The sequence below is a fragment of the Hesperophylax consimilis genome, chromosome 28 (assembly GCF_061612785.1).
Source record: "Hesperophylax consimilis isolate HC1 chromosome 28, BYU_Hcon_1.0, whole genome shotgun sequence".
NCBI classification, from domain to species: domain Eukaryota; kingdom Metazoa; phylum Arthropoda; class Insecta; order Trichoptera; family Limnephilidae; genus Hesperophylax; species Hesperophylax consimilis.
Genome location: NC_142863.1, coordinates 3577822 through 3602607, shown reverse-complemented (window position 1 = coordinate 3602607; position 24786 = coordinate 3577822). Strand labels below are relative to the sequence as shown.

At 36.6% G+C, this 24786-nt stretch overlaps 1 protein-coding gene across 1 annotated transcript in view; it reads left to right on the top strand.

Moving 5' to 3' along the window:
- Positions 1 to 24786, top strand: part of LOC149410036 (uncharacterized) — a 139221-nt gene that overhangs the window by 89499 nt on the left and 24936 nt on the right. The window contains exon 4 of the mRNA XM_089648925.1: positions 22191 to 22408. Coding sequence (XP_089505051.1) covers positions 22191 to 22408 — 218 coding nt within the window. The remainder of the gene's footprint in view (positions 1 to 22190; positions 22409 to 24786) is intronic.

Sequence of the window (24786 nt, the reverse complement as noted above, 5' to 3'; positions counted from 1 at the left end):
ACACCATTAGATGTGATAGTACTTCGGATAGTATAATGATAAAATAAATAATTTACACTAATGGCTTGCTTACACGAAGCCAGTGTTTAGTAAAGCGAAAACTAAATCACTGTCACGAGGGTATTGTACAATTCAATCGTGTCTAATAGAAGTTGCGCTCAGTGATGAGAATTTGCGAACTTGCCGCACTAATTGCACCGCTATTTCTTTTTAACTCGAATTGCATTTTCATTCATCGACATTACATCTGCCCCAGTCTACTTTTACTAATTTTATTTAAGTACATAAAACTTTTATTCAAACAATTTAAGGTCAGAAAATTAAGTGCAATATACTTCTATCATGCAACACTACAAATTTATAAAAATAATATTCATGAAATAAAGGTGCACCCTTTACAAATAACAGAATTCTTAGGCAAACGTCTATACTTCCTACTCCGAAATGTAAAAAACAATAGGACAGTTCAATCCTAAATATCTCGGAGTAAAAATTTTTAATTCATTACCAGAAAAAAGGTAAAATTTCGATCGCGCTGGCCTCGCTTATTATGAATATTTTTTAGATAAAACCTTTAGATTCACCTTAATTACTGTACGACACAACTTTTAACCTTCGGGGAGGTGGAAAATATTGCAATAAAAATTTCAATTACGTAAAATTAAAATTAGCTTTCGTTTTGTGAAACGAGACCGTCCATTTTCAAACTTTACTGTCAAATGTCATTTTGTTTTGTTGGTATTTCTGTTACTATAGGACGAAACGAACGGCTAGAAGTAGCTAGAGACCTAATCGCGCGGACGTTTTTTTTTAATGTTAAAAAATTCCGTCAAATTAGTATTTACCTAACATGCATGCATTGTGTGCGTTGTGATTGAAATTTATTAGCTGGATTTTATTTTTTTACGTTCAAATTTTATTTAAGTTAACTATTTCTGCGATGTTGAGCGGCTACGCTAAGTTTGTGTAACATGGTTTATGATGAAAAAGAAAATGCCCCCTTTATACCGCCTGCTCGCGTCAAAGCAAGAAAAACATCCCAGTTTTCAATTAGTTTAGCGGCTACGCTAGGTTTGTGTAACATGGTTTGTGATCCAAAAGAAAGTGTCCCTTTTATACCGCCTGCTCGCGTCAAGGCAAGAAAAACATCCCAGTTTTCAATTAGTTTAGCGGCTACGCTAGGTTTGTGTAACATGGTTTGTGATTCAAAAGAAAGTGTCCCTTTTATACCGCCTGCTCGCGTCAAGGCAAGAAAAACATCCCAGTTTTTGAGATATGTATATATATATATATATATATACCACTTTCACTTTCACATTTTCTTTTGAATCACAAACCATGTTACACAAACCTAGCGTAGCCGCTAAACTACTTGAAAACTGGGATGTTTTTCTTGCCTTGACGCGAGCAGGCGCTATAAAGGGGGCACTTTCTTTTGTATCACAAACCATGTTACACAAACCTAGCGTAGCTGTTAAACTACTTGAAAACTGGGATGTTTTTCTTGCCTTGGCGCGAGCAGGCGTTATAAACGGGAACTTTCTTTTGTATCACAAACCATGTTACACAAACCTAGCGTAGCCGTTAAACTACTAGAAAACTGGGATGTTTTTCTTGCCTTGACGCGAGCAGGCTGTATAAAGCCTGTATTTATAAAGATATTTTTAATGCTTACTAAGCATTTCCCGGTTTTGCAAATATTTATTGTCTAACCTATTTTAAATTTGAAACAAAATAGGTTTTCAGACTTTTTATTTTATTTCAATGATATTAATTTATTTTTAGTAATTTAATTTGGCTAGAACTTGGGGTGAAAAGCCATAAAGAAAAAAAAAGTTATTGTAGCCGCTCGTTTCTTCTTTCCAAAATTTTCCTTCCTGTTTCCGGTTGTTAATTAACTAATTAGTTCAAACTTTTTTCGCTCATCAGATAGACGTGTTGATAAACAAAAAATGGATTGCGCATCTTGTTCGGTTGGGATGTTTGAATTTTGGGACATTGTAAAGCAGGAGGAAATCTTGTTGGAGTGGCTGAGGAATCACGGTGTGATCCTCAGGGAGAAAATATGCGAGAAATGTGGCAATAAATGCAATTTTTCGAACTTCATGTTCAGGTGTAGAAAAACGTCCACCGTTAGTGTTGGTCACAAAAAAATTAAAACACGCTGCGATTTTTCGGTTTCCGCGCGAAAGGGCACGTTTTTTTCGAAGTCGAGCCTTACGGTTAAAAAAATCTGTACTTTTGTAGTATGTTGGACCATGATGCGTCCACCGAGGACCGCCTTTTTGGTAGAGGAGCTAGAGGAGAAATGAGCAGCGAGACGGTTGTCAACTGGTCCAACTATTGCCGAGAAGTGTGCGTCCTGTGGTGCTTAAAAATAAAGCAACAAATTGGAGGCGTTGGAGTCACGGTTGAGATCGACGAAGCAAAGATAGGAAAAAGAAAAAACAACCGAGGAAGAATTGTTGAAGGGAAGTGGATCTTCGGCGGATACGAGCGAGGTACGAAGAAGATGTTTGTCTGCGGTGTCGAGGATCGGTCCAAGGAAACCTTGTTGAAAGTTATAAAAGAATACATATTGCCCGGCACAACTATTATTTCCGATTGCTGGAAAGCATACGACTGCCTGGAAAGTGAAGGCTTTCGTCATTTAAGAGTGAACCACAGCATAACATTTGTGGATCACGAAACCGGTGCCCACACACAAAACATTGAGCGTTGTTGGAGAGATGTGAGGGGAAACGTTCCAAGATTCGGAAGGAGTAAAGCTCACTACGAGGGTTATTTATGTGAATTTCTCTGGAAGCGATCGCTTCCAAAGAATAAGGATCGAATCCACGCTTTTTTTAAAATGGCCAGTGAAACGTATAACCCCAACCAGTGATTCCATTCCATTTAGATTTTTTTCTTATTATTTATATTTATTGCTTGAATTAAAATTATATTATAATGACGACGAAATCCAACATGATTCTTGTGCCTCGGACTTGTGACTCTATTTGTTTTCTACAGTTTCAATTATAATGACGACGAAATCCAACATGAATCTTGTGCCTCGGACTTGTGACTCTATTTGTTTTCTACAGTTTCAATTATAATGACGACAAAATCCAACATGAATCTTGTGCCTCGGACTTGTGACTATTTGTTTTGTACAGTTTCAATTATAATGACGACGAAATCCAACATGATTCTAGTGCCTCAGTTCGACTCTGAAGTGATTCTAAAAAGGTTTGTTTACATTATATTATTACAAATTATGTAGTGTTTTTATACGAATCATTTATGTATCCGCATGAAGTCGGCTACGATTGTCTAGCATCTAGCTCCTAGCTCTTCGTAAAGTGTCAGGAATACCAACATAACAAAATGTCAGCGAGTGTTAGAAATGGAGGCCGACAGTCGCCGCGTCGCCGATTTCGTATGCGAGAGTAGATTTCAATTTTACGTAATTGAAATTTTTATTGCAATATTTTCCACCTCCCCGAAGGTTAAAAGTTGTGTCGTACAGTAATTAAGGTGAATCAAAAGGTTTTATCTAAAAATATTCATAATAAGCGAGGCCAGCGCGATCGAAATTTTACCAGAAAAAATTTCTCAGTTTACATTAAAAAATTTTATTGTGTAATTTTATTTTATTTATTTGTTATTCTACTCAAGGGAAACGAAAGGAAAACTTTAAATTTATCTAAAGCATATTTTTTGGTATTTATAATGTACACCAATTCGTCATAAAGATTAATCAAAATAGTGATTTAGCATTAAGCTTCGCTTTAAGATACTGCACAAATCGTTCTGGAAAAGATAGAAAAAGCGATAGTATAATCTTTTATTAGTCAAAAGACTTCACTTGATTTCCTAAGGCAGCAACTTTGTTTGTAATTCTGTTTGCTGAATACCCTTTAAAACGTGTGGAAGATTTAACGTTTATTTTTCTGATTATGGTAATTGTACTAAAAATGTGTAAATTTAATAGTGATGATTATTTCGCCGCTTTTTCCTTACTACCTTCTTCTAGACTTCAAATTAAGTAAACGATTTAATTTCTACTAAATACTGGTCTCGTGTAAACAGGCCACACTACCTCTTATCTATATCTCACTCTGCCGAACATAGCCATACACCTACCTCCCAATTATTGTCTTTCAAAAGTTCCTTATAAGTTCTATTGCCAATACATATAAGTATGTTCTCAAATCAACCAGCTAAAATGTAGAAAGATCCTAATAGAGGGAACGCTCGTGAGAATCGGATATCCCTTTGAGAGGGCCGCTCCGTCCCCCTTAGGCTGGGCACGACGCATCCTGTTGGCTTTGTCGTGCCGTGGCATATTTGAAATTCCATTTTAGCGTATTTCGCAGTTTCAAATACCGACATGACAGTAGGCATCGGGAAATGGAGTAGGCAATACGTACAAAGGAATACTTAGAGTTATAGAGAAGTTGATACACTCAATATCGCCCAGGTGAATGACCACCATTCGGAGCAGAAACATTGCTTGAAATGTCATTAGCCGTGTTTGGTGACTAGATCTGAATATCCAGGTGCTTCCTAAACTTCATCTTCGCAATCTCTTCAGCCTCACAGCGTACACAAATTGCGAATGACATAAAATAATAACATTAGTACCTAAAGGCGATCCACTTCAAATTTCAGGCACAAATATCTAAATGTTATCCAGTACTAATTTAAGGCGATGCCATACGTAGTAATGCAAAATCATGTGTTTTTGGTTTGAAAATTTGGTCGCCTAGAAATGTTTCAGATGCTTTAATTAAATACTGCGAGTAGAATACACCTTGGCCCTTGAAATAATCGAGTATTTTTTTAGATAACTCTTTTTATAAGCCCAGAAAAAAATAATGTATATGGCCTATGAAAACAGCTTTAAAGTTCAAAATCTCCTACTTACGAACCCATTTTCGTTTATGATTTTATTGTATAATGTGGCAAATTAAGTTATTTATAAAATGATCGAAAAAAATTTAATATTTATGCCTGAACATCCACAAAATAAATTAAAGGCATTTTTTGGCCATGTTTTTTTCTTGCATAAATCAAAACAGGCGGATGGTGTTAAGCGGGAATTTAAACCTTATCGCCACCTACGTAAGGGTTGTTATTGATAGCGGCTCAATTTAAAATATTACACGACGTAGTGCATCGCCTTAAAGAATTTAATTTTCCACATTATCCAACCATATCCGTAATTGGACTCCTAAGTAGAAGATTTTGAACTTAAAAGCACTTTTTATAAATGATACTTTATTTTTTTCTGGGCTTAGGAAAAGACTTATAGACTACAGAGAGATTGTAAAAAAGGCCCAAGATGTATTCTACTCGCAGTATTTAATTAAATTATCTATATAATAACAAATCATGATTTTACATTACTAAGCATTGCATCGCTTTTAAACTTAAATTCCCGTAACTATGAAGCAAGACACAAGAGTCCCAACTGCTCCCAGCCGTCTGGAGCCAGTGAGATTATGGCATTCCCAATTGGGTTACATTGTGAGGCTGAATGTAGTGGGAAGAGGAAGGAGATGGGAAAGAGGAAGGTTGGGAAGAGGAATGTCGGGGAAGTACCTGCTTATTCAGATCTGGTTACCAAGCACGGCCAAAGTCGTTTTAAGTACCGTTTCAATTCTCAATGGGGGTATTACACCTGGGCGATACTGAGAGTATCTTATATTCTGTATATTATTTTAAATTAGTAAATTGTGAAATAACACAAATTAATCAAATAAAATTTACTTGCGCACGCCGGGATTTAAACCCTCTACCTCCGGGTTGGTAGTCGAGAGCCTTAACCCTCGACCATGTAGGCCGTCGAATACTACCATAATTGAGAAAAAATCTTATGCAATGATGGAGGACTTACCAGGAGCTAGCAAAGGAATTGAACCCGCGACGCATCACCTGGAAATAACCCAATGCATTTGTCCACTCAACTACCAAACGGTAAATATATATACAGGGTGTATCGGCAAGTACCCGACAAACTTTAACCAGCTATTCGTCATCACATTTGGAGTAAAAAATGTTATGGGTGCTTTGCTGTCCGGTAACATTTTTTTTCCATTAAAAACAAAAAATAAATAAAAAATCCACACTCCGTCACTGTCATTTGCATTGTTTCTCGTGTTCAACAGCTGTTACTAGCAAGTGTGTCAACAAGTGTCCTCGCTCTTTCGTACACACTAAATAATAATAGTTAAAAATGAGACGAATGGTGCCGTGCCATTTCGTTGTGATTGTAAAAGCGCGCCAACGTAGGTACGTACGTACACTATTCAACGAAACTCGAACAAAATATTGCCAGACGGATTTTCAAACTTTGACAAAGGATAAAACATTGGTGACATGTGGTGAAAATATGAATAGTAAATTTTTTATTAAAAAAAAATTTTACCGGACAGCAAAGTGCCCGTAACATTTTTTACTCCAAATGTGCTAAGGAATGGCTGGTTAAAGTTTGTCGGGTACGTGCCGATACACTCTGTATAATATATTATACTTGTTGATTGAATAGTCCGACCTCAGTCCGACTCCGCTAGGAATAACACGAAATATGGATACCTCACGTGGAAGCAGCAAATGCAGAGGCCAAGTTGGCTGTTTAATTCTAGGAACAGTAACGGCACGGCCACTGTAAAAATTCTATAGGAGTCGTAATGAGGTAACCATCAAATACGGCAGCAAAAAATATCAATACAATTTGCAGGTATTTAAATTACATACAGCGGGTATGATATAATGTAATGTATTCAGAAGAAAACACCATTAGTACATTGCTTATTATTGTACGTAATACATGGTATTTGTCAGTGGTGCACAACCCGTGGCATAATCCGTCATTTGAGGCCATTAGCGCAAAATTAAGAGCCATGATTAATAATATTAATAATAATAAAATAAGAAAGTACACAGATTTAGGGAATGAGATTAAAAGAATTTGGCATTCTCAGACTATAAAAATATTACCATCCGTTATTTCGGCTACTGGCATTATACAGGGTTTTCCAATAAGAGGTGTTATTTTGATATTCAATCGTAAAAGATCAATGGTTTCGTTGCTTGTGTGGCACGTAGCGCCGTCTTGTTGAAAGTAAACGTTGTCAAGATCAATACCATCCAATTCCGGCCATAAAAAATCATTAATCATCTCTCGATAGCGCAATCCATTCACCGTAACTGTTGCTCCAGCCTCATTTTCGAAAAAGTAAGGTCCAATGACTCCGCCGGACCATAAACCGCACCAAACAGTCACACGTTGGGGATAGAGAGGCTTTTCAACAATAACTCTTGGGTTTTCCGAGCCCCAGATGCGACAATTTTTCTTGTTGACCAAGCCACCGAGGTGGAAATGGGCTTCATCACTCAAGATGATTTGCATTTGATTCACTCAAGTGAATTTTAATAATTTCAATGCGTTGTTGAAGCGTGTATCGTTCCATTTTTATTGATGGCGTATTTTCTACTTGTCAAATGTCAAAAAATGACAGCTTCAAAAGTAACATCTACCGAAATAGCGGGCTATTCAAAATAACACCTCTTATTGGAAAACCCTGTACCTAGCTCTATTATTCAAAATTTAGGCGTATTAGATCTGTCAAAGAATTATATTATTCAATTATATGTTTATATATAATATATAAAAATGCGAAAATCAGTCATTTTAAATACATGTAGGATTACGAAAGATTTTTTAAATATTTATATTGAGGTATCAGTAGGATTTATAGGTCTAGTTAGGAGTTCTACCGAACCGAACCTTCTGATATGAAAATGTGAGTCGGTGAATTATTTTCCCATTTGATCTCTGGTGAGTTGACGTGTTGTTCTTGTATTATTTTGTATTTATTATGCTTATATAATGAACTTGTATAATGTGGATTCGCTAGATGATCATTTGTGGAAAAGTGTGTGGAAGGGTTTAGTTTTTCCTATGGGGAAGATAAAGTCGGAAAAATAACGAGTTTATTCTGGAATGTGGGGAGGTTTTTGCAATCCCACACATCTCATAAAATATGTACAATAATATTACAGTAATATACAATAATAAGAACGTTATTAAGCATTAGATATTAGATTGACGGGGCCAACAACATTCTCCATTGCTTGAGTCTGGATTTTGTCGGGATTCCATGATAAGGACATTTTCAGAGTTGTTTGTCCTCTCCCAAACAAAATAACAAAAACAAAATAACCTTGCCCTAAATACTGATTTGTTACCTTCTTGGAATGTATAATATCTGTGTATATCTTAGTGCTTCTCGGATATGATCAATTTGATTTTTAAAATTAAAAGTTCATTGAACTAAATAATTTTAATAACCCATGCACCACCAGTCGAAATTAGTATGTTTATTAACCCAATAAGTAAAAAAGTTAGATTCAAGAAATGTTATGAAAGTTCTGGTGGCCATAATAATATATGGTCTACGAATGGTTTATAAGTAAAGTTATGAGGTGAACCTGAATCCTGGGTCTATTTTTAAGGTGAGAATAATATTTTTCCAAAGAATTGAAAAGGTTTACATTTTATACGTTTTTATTTCACTTGATCGTGTCATGTCTTCCTCGGGCGTCCCCGAATTCCACCATTCACTGCTCTATATTAGAGGTGAGGCGTATTTATCTTAACCAGTAAAAGTACCGGGTATTTTCATGCGATACTTTGTACTTGTGATAAATCTCCAAAATTCTAAAAAAAAAAAAGTATTTTATACTGAGACTAAGTATTTTTAATAGGTACTTTTACCAGGTATTTTTGATAGGTATTTTTAATAGGTACTTTTGATGGGTATTTTCAATAGGTACTTTTGATGGGTATTTTTGATATGTACATTTACCAGGTATTTTTGATAGGTATTTCTAATAAGTATTTTTGATAGGTATTTTTAATAGGTACTTTTAATAGGTACTTTTAATAGGTACTTTTAATAGGTACTTTTAATAGGTACTTTTAATAGGTATTTTTGATGGGTATTTTCAATAGGTACTTTGAATAGGTACTTTTGATGGGTATTTTTAATAGGTACTTTGCATAGGTACTTTTTATGGTTATTTTTAATAGGTACATTTACCAGGTATTTTTAATAGGTATTTCTAATAGGTACTTTTGATGGGTGCTTTTAATAGGTATTCTGAACCGGCATTTTGTGACACCGACAAAAATGTGGTGAACTTTTCGACAGGGAATTTCGTAGCCACCCCCCCTAAAAATTACTGTGGGGAATCACATATCGAATTTTTTTGTGGGGAATAACCTTTCTCAGAAGCTTTCTAACAATTCCCCCACCCCATGGATTTGAATTTTTTGTGGGGAATTTAGTTAAGGAATTTAGGAAATTCTCTAACAAACCCTCCCCCGTCCATGGATTTCGAATAATTACTGGGGGAATCAATCTGTGGGTAGAAATTTGTGAGTACAGTTTACAAATGACTTATTCTTAATCAATCCTCAGGTCGGTATAAAATACTTTTGAGTATTTTGTAACCGGTATTTTTTTGTACCTGTACTCATTGTAACGAGTAACGAAAAGTACTCACAGGACCCACCTCTACTCTATACCACTTTGTTACTGTTAAAAAAAACTTCATTTATTCGACTCCATATCTCATTTAAGTGCTTAGAAAATACGTTAAGTCTTTCTCGGACATCCCTATCTCCTTCTACCATTCAAAGCACTCTCTAAACACTCCCGACACTAATAAGAACAAACTTAGAATAAAATGTTCTGACTAACATTTTAAACATAGGTTATTTTTCTATATTGATAAAATGTTGTGCACCTCTAACTGTGCACAGTGACGTCAAATAATTTATTTCGTTCAATTTGTAAAATGAATATAGTTTGATCGTGTGCGGATCATATGATACACCTCCACGTAATATTATTTTTATATAACTACCATGGCAATCGCAATTGGTTATTCCCAATACAATAATTGGCTTCTTCTTGTCTCTTCCCACGAGCCGACACTGACCGATATACTTTAATTTAATGATGTGTAAAATTAACCAAAGGAATCAACTCCAGACATGTTTCGGCTAATTTTTTTCACCGGTTTAACGAATTAAAAAAAAAAAAAAAACTATACAAAAGTTTAAAAAAAATCTATCCGAAAATTCTGCTAGTGTGTTGTGTTCTTGACGCTATAAAATTTCTCGACCGTTATAATTAATAAACGAAGAAAACTTACTGGTTTATTAAGAATCTCTTCGAATTATTCGTAATCCGGTTTAAAACGGGACTGCAGGCCCTTAACGAATGAATTGATATGTTTCATTTAAAACTTTTACCAAAAAAACGGATGAATTATCGCGATTTTTGCTATTTGTTTTTGGGGTGTTATGCCGTGTTGCGCAGATGTGTTATTTATAACACATCTGCCCTGATGATGGACACTGCAATGCTGTCCGAAACGTTGGCTAAAGAATGAGTTAGCGCAACACGGCATAACACCCCAAAAACAAATAGCAAAAATACTTTTGGCCGTGAAAATCTTAAATCATATTTTTTTTTTATTTTTTTTTATTCTAGATAAAAGAAAATTACATTTTTCACTTATTTAACTAGAAATAACATATATATTACACATAAATATATTACACACTGATATTATTCACTTTCATTGTTTTGTTGATTGAGCATAAAACTGAGCAATTTTTTTTTAAATGTACCTATACTTTTTTCATTTTTAATTTCGTCTGGGATTAAATTATCGCGATGTCGGAAAAGGTGTTCAATATATTTTTTTGCATTTCTTCATTTTATATTATCAAGGCGCATGAACACGTGTTGCTCTATATTCGGAATGTACTAAAATGTTTTTAGGAAATGGCCTACAGTCCCGTTTTTGACCGGATTTCAATAAATCAGCAATACTCATTTTTCTCTTCGTATGCTCTGTCATTATGAAATTTGCACAGATTTTCAGTTTCAGCTAGTAGATACTCTCAGTTTCGCCCTGGTGAAAGACCACCATTCAGAATCGAAAAGTTGCAATTCTTCACGTTTAATGACCAGATCTGAACGGCCAGGTTCTTACCAACCTTCCTCTTCCATCATCTACTTCCCCTCTCCTCCCTCCCTTTAGACACATAACTTATCCCAACTGGCGCCGGGCAATTGAGAGAAGTTGGAACTCTTGTGCAATATTAATATGAAATAATAAATACATTACTCGGATCTTAAGTTGAATTCTCAGCAGTCCTGAATAGTAACAAAACTGAACATGATCAAAATAATAAATTAAATAGGCTTTGGTTAGGTTAGGTTAGGTATATTTTTTAACATTAACTCCTCCATACAGGAGGCCCGAGGAAAATAATTTTCCTCAGGGCCTACGTCATCTTTTGGTGATGGGTCGAAAGACCAGTTGAAGAGGTCAAAGGGTCTCCCCAAACCAGGCGCCTCCTCTTGAGGGTGGCCAGGCGCATCCTCAAGAAAATCTCACCCGATGAACCCGGGCACCCCTGCTAAATCACCAACGTAGCGAACAACTTGGCTTGACCTATGTCAGAGGTGTTGGTTATCCAATAAAGGTTTCTGGGGCGGTGGTACCCAAACGCGCCTTCCAAATTGTTGTTTGCTTGTTACTTTTCTTCGCTTGTCTTGTTCGGTCGTGGAACATTAGGCTACGGGATTTATTGTTTTTGCCTGCTTCAATTTTTCAGCAGAACTTCATCAGACCATCTCTAGCTTTGTTATTTAATCTTCTTCTGGTCGCTCCAGAACAGATCCTGAAAGGTATGCCCATGATGACTAGCACAATTTAAGACGGGGCCGAACGTTGAACCTTGTGGTACTTCTGCCTCCATCCCAGCCACTTTTGTACTCTATACTCTATTACGGGCATCGATCGTGACTCCAGCTTCGCCTATACCCTTTCGGACCGAATTTATTTGGAAATGTTCCGTAACAAAGCAGAACATTCTAGAAAAGTTAAAAAAAAAACCACACCTGACCTAAGCATACCTATTATTTTATGATGTCCTGTTCTGTTTCATCCGGTTACAAATTGAAAACACGTGGATTTTCAGAATATTTGCTCTCTGTGCGAATAAAAATGCGTTTTCGTTTTTCAATTACTGCTAATACTGTGTGTGCGTACTATTTGTTCCTTGATTCTAGCTAACTACTGATAGAACCTAAGCGCAAGCTAAATACTAAGTTTGGTGATCGCGTTTTTCAAGTATCTGGGCCGAAGGCTTCGAATAAACTCCCTCCGGAACTAAGATCCATAACAAGTCCAACAGAATTCAGGTCTAAACTAAAAACTTACCTTTTTAAGCTGTCATACCCATAAATTAAATATACCATTCCTAAGAGAAAGTCCAGTTATATTCAATTTTCCAATTATGTCATAAATCTTGTACCTAAATTTCGCTAATAAACAATTAGATAATGTTAATTAAGTGTTAATCTCAAGTGACCTACCAGGTAAGTATTGTACTGTATATTATCTCCATAAATAGTTAGTAGTAACATAGATCAATGTAGAAATGTATTTTAAATTTGTACAGCGCCCTTGAGGTCGTTTTGCACAAAAACGGCGCCATGCAAGTTATCCAATTATTATTAACTAGTTCAGGCGAGTTCCATGACAAAACCGAACATTAAAAAAGGCAAGAAAATATTTAAAAAAATACACACACGCGTGTTGTACACGGTAAAATAATAAGTTAGGTGGGATGAGTTTAGTTTAGGTTAGGTTAGGTTAGGTTAGGCGTGTGTGTATTTTTGTTATTGTTCTGTTGTATCCGGATTCAAAAATTTTGTTATTTTTTAAATTAATTTATTTACCAGTATTTGAGATTCAATGTTCTTTCAAATGGACATGGTAATAATTTATAAAGAATTGAAGAAAAAAACCACCAAAATTTTTCTAATAATTCTACAAGGTCAAATTAACATTACATAATATGTTTTAACAGCACAAGTTTTAATTCAGGTCTGAAAGGGTTAACATCGTCTTGCCTTTCAATATGATAGTAAGATCGAAACGTTGCCTTTGCGACACTACTGTTAGTTTCAACGCGTGATCTTCGAATTAACTGTTTAAGTAACTACATAATGATGTTTGTGACTTGTTAATTTAAACTGATTGCTCTTCTGATTAGATGGCTAAGTTGATTTTAATTGTGTGTAATTTTTTTTTTTTATATTAACTCCACACAGGAGGCCCTGAAGAAAATAATTTCTCTCAGGGCCTATGTCATCTTTCAATTCTGTCAATTATTAATTATTTTTAAGTTCTCAATTTGACACTACTTGGAATAGCTGGTTAACAGTTAGTTAGAATTGGGAAGGAATTCTGGCTTACTCTTGGTCTTCTGAAACACATCTTGTTGCGAATCGATATTCTGGCCCTGAGGGAGGTAATCACTGCACAGTTTTCCTTTATATAGATTTGATATTATACACACTGAGAGAACATTTTAAATTTACCGGTTTTCTTAACAGACTGAAGGAATAAATAAATTGTTGCAATTGTCACTGATGTAGAGATTCGGTCGGGCTCTCGGAGCAGCCTGACGCGTTTTGGTCGGTCTCGTCTTTCTTCGACAATTACAAGTGAAATTTCATATATTCCGCCCTTAAAAGTGTCAATAAATGTTCCTTACTGTATTTAAGTTGCTTAAGTGTACTAAAAACTAATTTTACTGTGACCAGTGTGGACGTATAACGACTTTAAGAAAAGATGACAAATAATATTGTTTATACTAAGATGTGTGAATTCCTGTGCCTATAATACGAGATCAGTGCTTTGAACATTCACCAGATGTGATCATCCCTTCGGCCCCTGCCCCTTGCCCCTCGTCCACCCGCACCAATACTGCAAACCCCGCTGTCCGACGCATACAGTGCTTATTCAGTGCCGTTATAGAATGTGGGCCATATGACATTGCTTAGGCCACAGAATCATCGTTTCTCGGAATCTACCCTGAACCCGCACAAGAAAAGAGTCATTTGGCGACTCATGCAACCCCTGCCGCAACCTCCGCTCCCCACCGCTCGTGCCCTTCCGCGCGTGGAATAATGACATCGGAAATGAAGGATGAAATCGGAATGAACCCGCGCTCCTTGGTTTGCTGTCTACATGGAGTGTTTTAAAACAATTATATAGTGATAAAATAACTATTTTTAGTGGTAGTTTATTTGTTAAGTTAAATGTTATATTAAGCGTATAAATATGTATTATTTGTTTTATGTGTGTAACGATATGATAAGTTGTATAATTAAGATGTTTAAGTAGTACTTGGAAGGGAATGGCCGACAAAGATGTCGATGAGGTTCGCTATCCATCACATCGCCAACCCTTCGGTGGCGCAAAGAGGAGGACGGAACGTGATCAATGTCGAATTGGTACATGGAACATTAGAGGAGGAATGGAAAGAAAGATGAACGAACTGTGTGATACTATGGTGAGCAAATGTTTGGACGTACTTTGTATAACAGAGAGTATGAAAAAAGGTAGCGGTACAATGCAGCATAATGATAGGCTCGTCATTTGGTCTGGGAGACCAGATACGGAGAGGGCTTGTCAAGGTGTTGCAGCGCTACTGTCTCCCAGAATGATTGAATGTATGTTGCAGTATGAATGTGTAAGTCCGAGAATAATGTGGATCAGATTTAAAATCGGTTTGACAAGGGTGTTTCTTGTTATTTGCTACGCCCCTGTTAATTCTGAAAGCGATGAAGTGAAAGATGATTTTTGGACTGGTGTGAATGTTGTAATGAGACTAAAAAATATGAACGAAAGGATTATAATGGCAGGCGATTTGAATGGGTGGGTGGGAATTAGACGTGACGGATTTGATTCGGTCTTAGGTATGTTTGGGGATAAAAGAACGAATGACAACGGGAACAGAATGCTTGAAGTATGTTTAGAGTGGAACCTGTTTGTGTCGAATACTTTCTTCGATCATAAAGGTATCCACCAATATACGTGGGAAAGAGGAAATGAGAGGTCAATTATTGATTTTGTAGTAATTGACTCTAGGTTGAGAGCTGTTACCGAGGACACAAGAGTTTTCAGAGGGGCTGAGGTCGAAACTGACCACTTTCTTGTAGTGTCGAGAGTAAACCTCTTTCGCGGTTGGCGCTCTAAAGTGAAAACGGTACCAGCTCCGACAAGAGTCAAAATAGAAAAACTGCAAAACGATAATGTGAGAAGTAAGTATGTGAATTGTGCAGAGATAAGATTGAATGCGAAGGAAATGGATGGTCTAAGCATAGACGAAACATGGAACCACATAAAAGTGTGTCTTTGTGAATCTGCTAGGGAGGTTTGTGGAATAAGTACGCAAGGTAGGAAGAAAGGTGATGCATGGTGGGATGATGAGATTAAAGCACTGGTCTCAGAAAAGAAGAAAGCATGGTTGTGTCTGATTGCGGCTGGCAGTGCTTCCAGCGAAGAGAAGTATCGAGCGAAAGAAGTATATAAGGAATGTAAGAAAAAAGTAAGAGTTGGAGTGAAAGAACGAAAGAAACGCCTGGAAGAGGAAGAAGGAATGAAAATGACAAACCATTTCCAAGAAAACATTAAGTTGTTTTGGAAAGAAGTCAAAAGGTCCCGGAGTGGCCCAGAAAACGGAAGCATGAAAGTGATAAAATCAAAAGATGGAAAAATGTTGACGAATGAGGAAAAAATAAAAGAGAGATGGATGAATTATTTCGAGGAAGTCTTCGAAAGCGAAGTGAGTGACAGTGATTCCAGCGGCGAATCAGATATGAATGACGATGGAGTGAATGTTACCGAAATTAGCATGGATGAGATAGAAAGCTCGATTAAATGTATGAAGAATGGTAAGGCTGTTGGGTTTGACAATATTGCTGCTGAATATTTTAAAGGAGGTAGCCGTGTAATTCTCACATGGTTGTGCAATCTTTTTAACCAATGTTTAAAGGAAGGTTACACGCCTTTAGATTGGAGAAGGGCTGTGATCATGCCATTATACAAAGGTAAAGGGTCACGTATGGAATGTGGGAATCATAGGGCTATTAGCCTGCTTAGTTCAGTTGGCAAGCTGTATGGTAGAATTTTGATTGAAAGAGTAAGAAAGGAAACAAAGGATAAAATATGGGATGTGCAAGGTGCTTTCATGAGTGGAAGGGGGTGCATGGACCAGATATTCTCATTGCGTATGCTCACTGAGAAGTTTCTGCCAAAAAACCAGAAACTTTTCTGTGCCTTTGTAGATTTACAAAAAGCATACGACCGAGTCGACAGGAAAAAGCTATGGAAGGTGTTGTCCAAGTATGGAGTGAATACGAATCTGATTCAGGCAATTGCGTCTCTGTATGAGGGAAGCGTTGCATGTGTTAGGGTAAACGGTGGTTTTACGGGGTGGTTTGGTATCACAAAAGGTGTTAAACAAGGCTGCGTAATGTCACCGTGGTTATTCAATCTATACATGGATAATTGTATGCAAGAATTGAAAGAGGTGGGATTGGGCGCGAATTTGAATAATTTGAAAGTATGTTGCCTGTTGTATGCTGATGATGCGGTGCTGATTGCTAATAGTATAGATGATCTACAGTCTCTCGTGTCTAGGATGAACGAAGTATGCATGAAGAATGAGTTAATGATGAATGTAAGTAAGTCTAAAGTAATGGTGTTTGAAAGAGAGAGTACGAAAACAGTGTGCAATATAATTGTGAATGGGGAATACTTGGAGCAGGTGGATGAGTTTGTGTATTTAGGAAGTATGTTTACGAGAGATGGGAAGGCTGACAGAGATATCGAAAGAAGGGTAAATGCAGGTAATTCCGTTAATGGAGGATTAAACGCCGTAGGCGCTAACAAAAAATTGTCCAAAGAAGCGAAGTTAGCAGTCCACAACGGAGTGCTGGTACCTACCTTGATGTATGGAAGTGAGGCATGGAACTGGCAAAGAAAGGATGAAAGTAGATTAAATGCTGTTGAAATGAGATCCCTGAGGCGTATGTGTGGTAAAACCATGTTTGATCGTGTGAGGAATGTGGAGATCCGCAAAGAGTGCAAGGCTGATGTAAGCGTAATGAGAAAGATTAAGAAAGGGACGCTTAGATGGTTTGGGCATGTAGAGCGAATGAGCGAAGATAGGAGTGTAAGGAGGATATATGATGCAAATGTGAATGGTAGCAGAAGTCGGGGACGCCCGAGGAAGACATGGCACGATCAAGTGAATCAGATACTCGAGTCGGGCCATGTCAAGAGTCAGAATAATAGAAGAGTATGTATGAGACGATGTATGAATGTGAATGAGGCAAGGAGTGTGTGCCAAGACCGAGTTGTTTGGCGGTCCGTCCTCTCTGCCTACCCCTGCGGGGAAACGGCATGATGGTTAGTTAGTTAGTTAGTTAGTCACTGATGTAGGTACTCCTGTCTGTCAGAAAGGGACAGAAAATTGGGTAACAGGTGGGATGGGGGAATGCAGGAACATATGTTAGAAGGAGATAGAAATAGTTGCGTCACCAAAGATGTTTAAAATGACATTTCATCGCTTTTGATTGCACTATTTTCTCAATGTATCAAATTGGTACTTCTGATTTTAGAGTTTCACGGCCAAAAGTATTATCGTGATTTATTTTTGGGTTATTATACCGCGTTGCGCTTCCTCCTTCTTTAGCCAACGTTTTGGACTGCGTTACAGTGTTCATCGTATCCAAAATCTACCCTGATGATGAACACTGTAACGCTCTCAGAAACGTTGGTTATAGAAAGAGGAAGCGCAACACGGAATAATAACCCAAAAATAAATCACGATAAATTGGTACCTACTTTGTTTTAGAGCAGTGAATTTCGGTTCACTATTTCTGTTTTGAAAGATAAACTGGTAGAAGTGTGTTGTGGGCGTGTTTCAAACATGTTAAAACTTATTTCTGAAATTTATCCAAAAATTGTCAAATACCGAAATTCTTTCTTTTGTAAACCTGCCTGAGACCTAGAAGGTCTCAAGTAAACTGCAGATATCAATTTTCTTTCAAATCTGTACAAAACACGTTTTACTGGTGTATTGTGGGCGAAATTGTTAAAATATTTTCAAAAACGAAATGCTTTCTTGCTCGGAATTATGCGATTTTACTGATTTGTCTGGTACCTAGGAGTCGAAAGGTTTTACATAATTTGACGACATCAATTTTTCTTTCAAATCGGTATAGATCACAATTTTTCTGATTAAGTTTTTAGTGAATGATTCCATTTGAAAATTGGCTCTATAATATATTTACGCTGTGCAAAAAGTATTTATTTTAGTCCTACTCTCATTGTCAATAACTACTGTCCTATCTCGCCATACAATGCTGAATTTAATTGACAACATATAGCATCATGATAAGACGTAAGTAAGTGTCACTGAATGTCACGGAGTGTCTCAGTTTGGCACGCAGCATAAGGCAGGTCCTTGGGCCGATCCCTGTGGAATTTAATGCAATGCAGGTCCAGAAAGAATAAGCATGTTTAGATAAATAAATAAATAAGATAAACAAAAAGTCGTACCACTGAAAAGATGAACTGATAGTGGTGCGTGATAGAAGTAATCACAGTTTTCTCTCAATATGTTTCCTAAATATCGAAATTTTTCTTCTACAAAAACTCTTTTTTATTTGCCTATCTGGGTCCCAGGAGTCGAAAGGTATTATTTGTATAAATCAGCGTTATCTTCTTATAAGCTAACGTGCTGTTACCAATCCTATCCCACAATTATAATATCCCTGCCATAGCTCACCCCAAGTGTTTCGCTACGTTTGGGGACTTAGCAGGGTTGCGTGAGGTGAGGATTGTCTTGGGTCTTGGCGACGAATGCGTCTGCCTACCTACTGTGTGGCGGGCCGCATTTGGAGAGACTGGTTTAGGGAGATCTTTTTACTTCTCCAGCATGACTATCTCGACCCATCGCCTTGAACCGCAGTGGAAGGGATGAATTCAAACGTTCGTCACTCCTGGACATACCGACACACTGATTTACCTTCCCAGATCTTCCTCTCCTTCCTTTCCTTAAAAAACCCTCCAAACAGCATTCTCAAAGATGACTTAGGCCCTGAGGGAAATTATTTTCCTTAGGGCCTACTGCGTGGAGCTAAGGAAAAAAAAATCCCCGATTTTTTACTTGTACTAACTAGATATATATCTCGGTCAGTGGCTAAGTTGGCATCGCGTCTAGGTCCACGAAGGCATCATTAGTTCAATTCGTCGGTTTGCTAAATCCTCCATCATGACACAAGCAACGCTTTTCGCCTACTGTGGGTGGTAGTAGGAGATTTTCAAATTATTTTCAGGTTATTCGTAACCACGAGAATGTCTTTTGGATCAAATCACATTGATAAACCGGTCCTGCTATTTTGCTAGTGGTTATGTGATGTTGTTTTATGTGGCTATGTTGGTTGCATGATGAAGTGGGAGACGGGATGAGATCAAGGGCCGCAGTCACGCTATCCGCTTACTCCTGCCGCGACATGCGATCCTGGTACTCGTTCCCTTCTCTCCTTTCATCTCTCCCATCGTGATCCCATCTGTTCTATATTTAGATCTATCTCTCTTCCTTGGCATCGTTCATATTTCTCCACTCAGGAATAAACTTCAAACAAGTTGTAATCATTTATGTTCAGTATGAAAGATCTATCTCGTGTCTAGGAGTCCAAATTCATGGTGTTTGAAAGAGAGAGTACAAAAACAGTGTACAATATAAGTTGTAAATTTTGAATACTTGGAGTAGGTGGATGTGTTTATGTATTTGGGAAGTATGTTTACGAGAGTTGGGAAGGCTGACAGAGATATTTAAAGAAGGGTAGATCCAGGTAATTCAAACGAGGACTTATCGCGGTTGGAGCTAACCAAAAAATGTCATAAAAAGCGAAGCTAGCAGTCCACAATGGGGTGTTGGTACCTACTCTACAGTTAGCCATGGAACTGGCAGAGGAAGGATGAAATTATACTGAATGCTGTATAAATAAGATCCCTGAGGCGTATGTCCGATAAAACCATGTATGATCGTGTGAGAAATATGGATATCAGATTGGATTGAATCACCGATAGAATGTTGTATTTGTATGCCTCTCTTGAAAGGATTGAGTTGCGCAAATAAATATTTCGTCTTAATTGCAAAGCATAACTTGGAAAAGCGTATTTTAATAAAATAATTAAATTAACGCCATCTATGGACACGTAGATAATAACGAACGTTGCTTTTAACCTTAAAGTATTCCACTTTTTTCATGATTTTAGAGGTAAATTCGGCAACTATTTGTGAGTTAATTATATATATCTCACAGCACTCACAGCGGGAAGGGTATTGTTGCCCTACCTACTATGTTAACACACTCACAGCGGGAAGGGTATTGTTGCCCTACCTAATATGTTAACACACTCACCGCAGGAAGGGTATTTTTTCCCTACCTACTATGTTAACACACTCACCGCGAGAAGGGTATTTTTTCCCTAACTACTATGTTAACAAACTCATAGCGGGAAGGGTATTATTGCCATACCTACTATGTTAAGACACTCACCGCGAGAAGGGTATTTTTTCCCTACCTACTATGTTAACAAACTCACAGCGTGAAGGGTATTATTGCCATACCTACTATGTTAACACACTCACCGCGAGAAGGGTATTTTTTCCCTACCTACTATGTTAACAAACTCACAGCGTGAAGGGTATTATTGCCATACCTCCTATGTTAACACACTCACAGGTATTTTTCTTTTCAAGTCCCTAAAAAGGTCTGTAAAAAGTGCTTTAAATAATAACAATATTTGGATGATTTGTATAGCGCCCTTTTCAAAAGTTCAAAATGTCTTCTTACGAACTCATTTTCGGTTATGGTTTTATTGTACATATAATGTGGCAAATGAAGTTCTTTAGAAAATGATCGTAAAAAAATAAATGTTTCTGCCTGAACTTTGCCAAATAAAATAAAACACTTTTTGGCGATGTTTTTATCTTACATAACTTACATCTAAACAGGCGGCTGGTAATTTGAACCTTATCGCCAACTAAATGAGGCATTCGTCAATAACTTTCTGCCCTGCCTCGTCGCGTCGCATTGAAGACATGACTGCGTTCACTTTCTTCCATCATTTTTCTATCGGGTCAAAATATGAAATGACAAACAATAATACTAAGGTCCGCTGCAGTTGACCGCAAATCGTTGACAGATGGTTTCAGCCTGTGACTGGGTTCGTCGTGCAGAGGAAAACCAGGGAAAGTAACAAAACCACAACATCTTTACTTATTTTCAAATACTTACTAGTTAATGTTCATTCATTCACCCGATCATTACCCGATGGAAAGAAAGTGATTTTCTGTTATTTGATTAGGTTTGACACTCCACCACATTGACATAAATAGTATTTAAGAGGAAGCTACAAGCCAAAAATGTGTATATTCTTGGTATACCTTATATTGTAGGTAATAGGCATTAAAATCGCTTGACAAACGGAGTCTAGAAACGTTTGATTTCAAGCACAAAACTGGTTTTTATTTATTTTGTAAATAATTTTATAAGACAGCAAAAAAGTTAATCAAATGAAACTGTCACAGATAATCTTAGCTATAATAATGTATTTTTTAAAGTTGTTTCCTTTACGCGTTCATACATTTTATTGAAAAAATATTTTTTTTAGTCGTTAACGATAGTAAAAACCTTCAATTTATCTAAAATGTATTTTTTGGTATTTATAATGTACACCAATTCGTTATAAAGATGAATCAAAATAGTGATTTAGCATTAAGTTTCGCCTTAAGTAAATGTAGTTACTTGAAAATGAAAAAAAACGCAGACCCTTGACTCTTGACCCTTAAGCTATCAAGAGGATGATAAAATTCTTAGACATTGATTCTCCTCTTATTTGCACATCAAGTGTGCAAAATTTCATCAATAAGTATCAAACTTCTGCTTTGATGGGTGAAAATGGGGGATGGGTGATTTTTTCGAAATCGAAATAGACAGAGACCTTCATCTGGTTTAAAAAGTAAAAAAAAATTGTGTGCAAAATTTCATCAACCTCGAAGTAAAATGTTTTTTTTTGTGATTTACTAATAATCTCTTTTTCGCTCGTTTTTAACCGGATTACGAATAATTTGAAAAGATTTTAATAAAATAGCTATATTTCATATTTGTAAGTTTTCTCCTGCGCAACAGATTAAATAGGCATTATAATTTATTGATGGTTTTTATTTGTTTTTGCAGAAAGCGATCGCTGGCGGTACGTCAAGGGCAGCGCGCGCGCGGGCACGCCGCTGCGTCTGTCCGGCGTGTTCGAGGACGCGCGCCCGCACGCCACCGCCCCCGGGCAGGGTGCGGGCGCACCGCCCCCCGCCACCCAGGGCGGGCCGACCAGCGCCTCCCCACCGGCCGCCCCCAACTCTGGGCAGAGGTATGCGCAGCTGGTGGACCCCAATATGACGGTAAGTTTGATGCTGTTTATCTACCCTCAAGGCTTAGCACAGCCACATCGATAACTAAGCAGGATCAATACGACAAAAATTAATCTGTCTTTAGAAAAAGTACTTGGTCTTTGTAAATAGAATCATATAAATAAGTCGTCTAAACGTGGCCAAACCACAGTTTGAAAATGGCCTAGAACGCCGAAACAGCTGTCACAAGAATAAAAAGCTAAAATACTTGCAGAACTTAATTGTAACATTATTAAATTTGAATTACATTAAATAATAAAAATTAAATGGAGTCTTACGAATTAAATTCAAAAGAAAAATTAAAAATTTAGTCGTATTAGATCTGTCAAAAAAATTATAAATAAAAATGCAAAAATACACGTAGGATTACGAAAGATTTTTTAAATATTTCTGTTGAGGGATCAGTAGGATTTATAGGCCCTGTTAGGAGTTCTACAGAGCCGAATCCTCTGATATGAAAATATCTAGAGTCGGTGAATTATTTTCCCATTTGATCTCTGGTGAGTTGACGTGTTGTTCTTGTATCTATTTTACTTATATAATGCACTTGCATAATGTTGATTGACTAGATGATCATTTGTGAAAAAATGTGTGGAAGGGTTTAGTTTTTCCTATGGGGAAGATTTAACCCGGACATAAAGTCGGAAAACATTTGGTTTATATGTTAGTTTTTTCATCACCTTTTTAAAATGTGTGTTGAATTGTCATTGCGTTGAGTTTTCGTGGAACCAACCCTAACACACTTCCTCAAATTTAACTTTTTAAAACTTGATATTGAGATCTTCTCCATAAATCTTTATCGTCGTTAAAGTTATCAGGGTAATCAGTGCATCATGCCACTTAATCTAGAATTAAAATCCACAATAGCCTCAAATCTGTATCAAAGCGTAATCTGTATAATTAGGCCCTAATGTGTAGAAAGTAACGCTTGGGATGAGAAATGGTGTTGTCACGGTGGTCAGCGAACAATCGCTTCTTTTTGGAGCAATAATAATTATGTAGGTTACTTTCATTACCGCCAGATGTCAGCAGGTCAGCTGAGGATCTGTTACTTTCACTTGCTGACTTGCTGCGTGCTTACTTACATAGGTGCTTACTTTGTTTTGCTCTAAAAACCGTATAATATAACATTGAAATAATGTATATTAAAAGCAGTACCGTATTAAGGCATTTAATCGCTCGGGCCGCGTAGTTCTTACTATACCTGTTAACAAATGACACGTCTTTATAAATGAGACGATCAGACATAATAAAATATTACAGATTTAGAAAGAGACAACACTAAGTTTTCTATTTGATTTGATTATAATCAGACATATAGACAATATTACAGATTTAGAAAGAGACAACACTAAGATTTCTATTCGTTTTGATTATGTTCAGATATAATAAAATATTACAGATTTAGAAAGAGACAACACGATTTCTATTTGATTTGATTATGTTCAGATGTAATTAAATATTACAACACTAAGATTTCTATTCGATTTGATTATGTTCATATATAATAAAATATTACAGATTTAGAAAGGGACAACACTAGGATTTCTATTTGATTTGATTATGGTCAGACCTAATAAAATATTACAGATTTAGAAAGAGACAACACTAAGATTTCTATTTGATTTGATTATGGTCAGACATAATAAAATATTACAGATTAAGAAAGAGACGACTTGGATTTGATTTGTATACAAATCTACAGTTATATTCCGAGACTACAGTCGAGGGCACCCACCACTTTCCCGAACCGTTTTAAGAGGAAACTACAAGCCAAACATGTGTACATTCTTGGAATGGCTTATATTGTCACGAATGTAGGTAATAGGCATTAAAATCGCTTGACAAACGGAGTTTAGAAAGAGGTTTTTATTTATTTTGTAAATAATTTTATAAGCAAAAAAGTCAATCAAGGGAAACTGTCACAGATAATCTTAGCTATAATTCTGTATTTTTAAAAAGTTTTTCCTTTACGCGTTCATACATTTCTATTGAAATATTTTTTTTTAGTAGTTGACATTTATATTTTTTATTAAGTAATTTATTTTTTTATTTGTATTCTACTCAAGCGAAACGATAGGAAAACCTTCAATTTATCTAAAGATATTTTTGCTATTCATAATGTACACCAATACGTTATAAAGTTTAATCAAAACAATGAATTAGCATTAAGTCTTAATGTAGAGTAAATGAATGTTTCTCAGCTGCATAAAATCTAAAACACGCCCATTAGTTAGTGACGGGGTAAAAATGTATGTAGTTTTTAATTAACGTTTTAATTTATTCATAAAAACGCATTTCTTCAAAATTACAAGGGTGAAATATTATCTATAAAATAAAATTTTAAAATGTGTTTGTTCCCCTTTTTG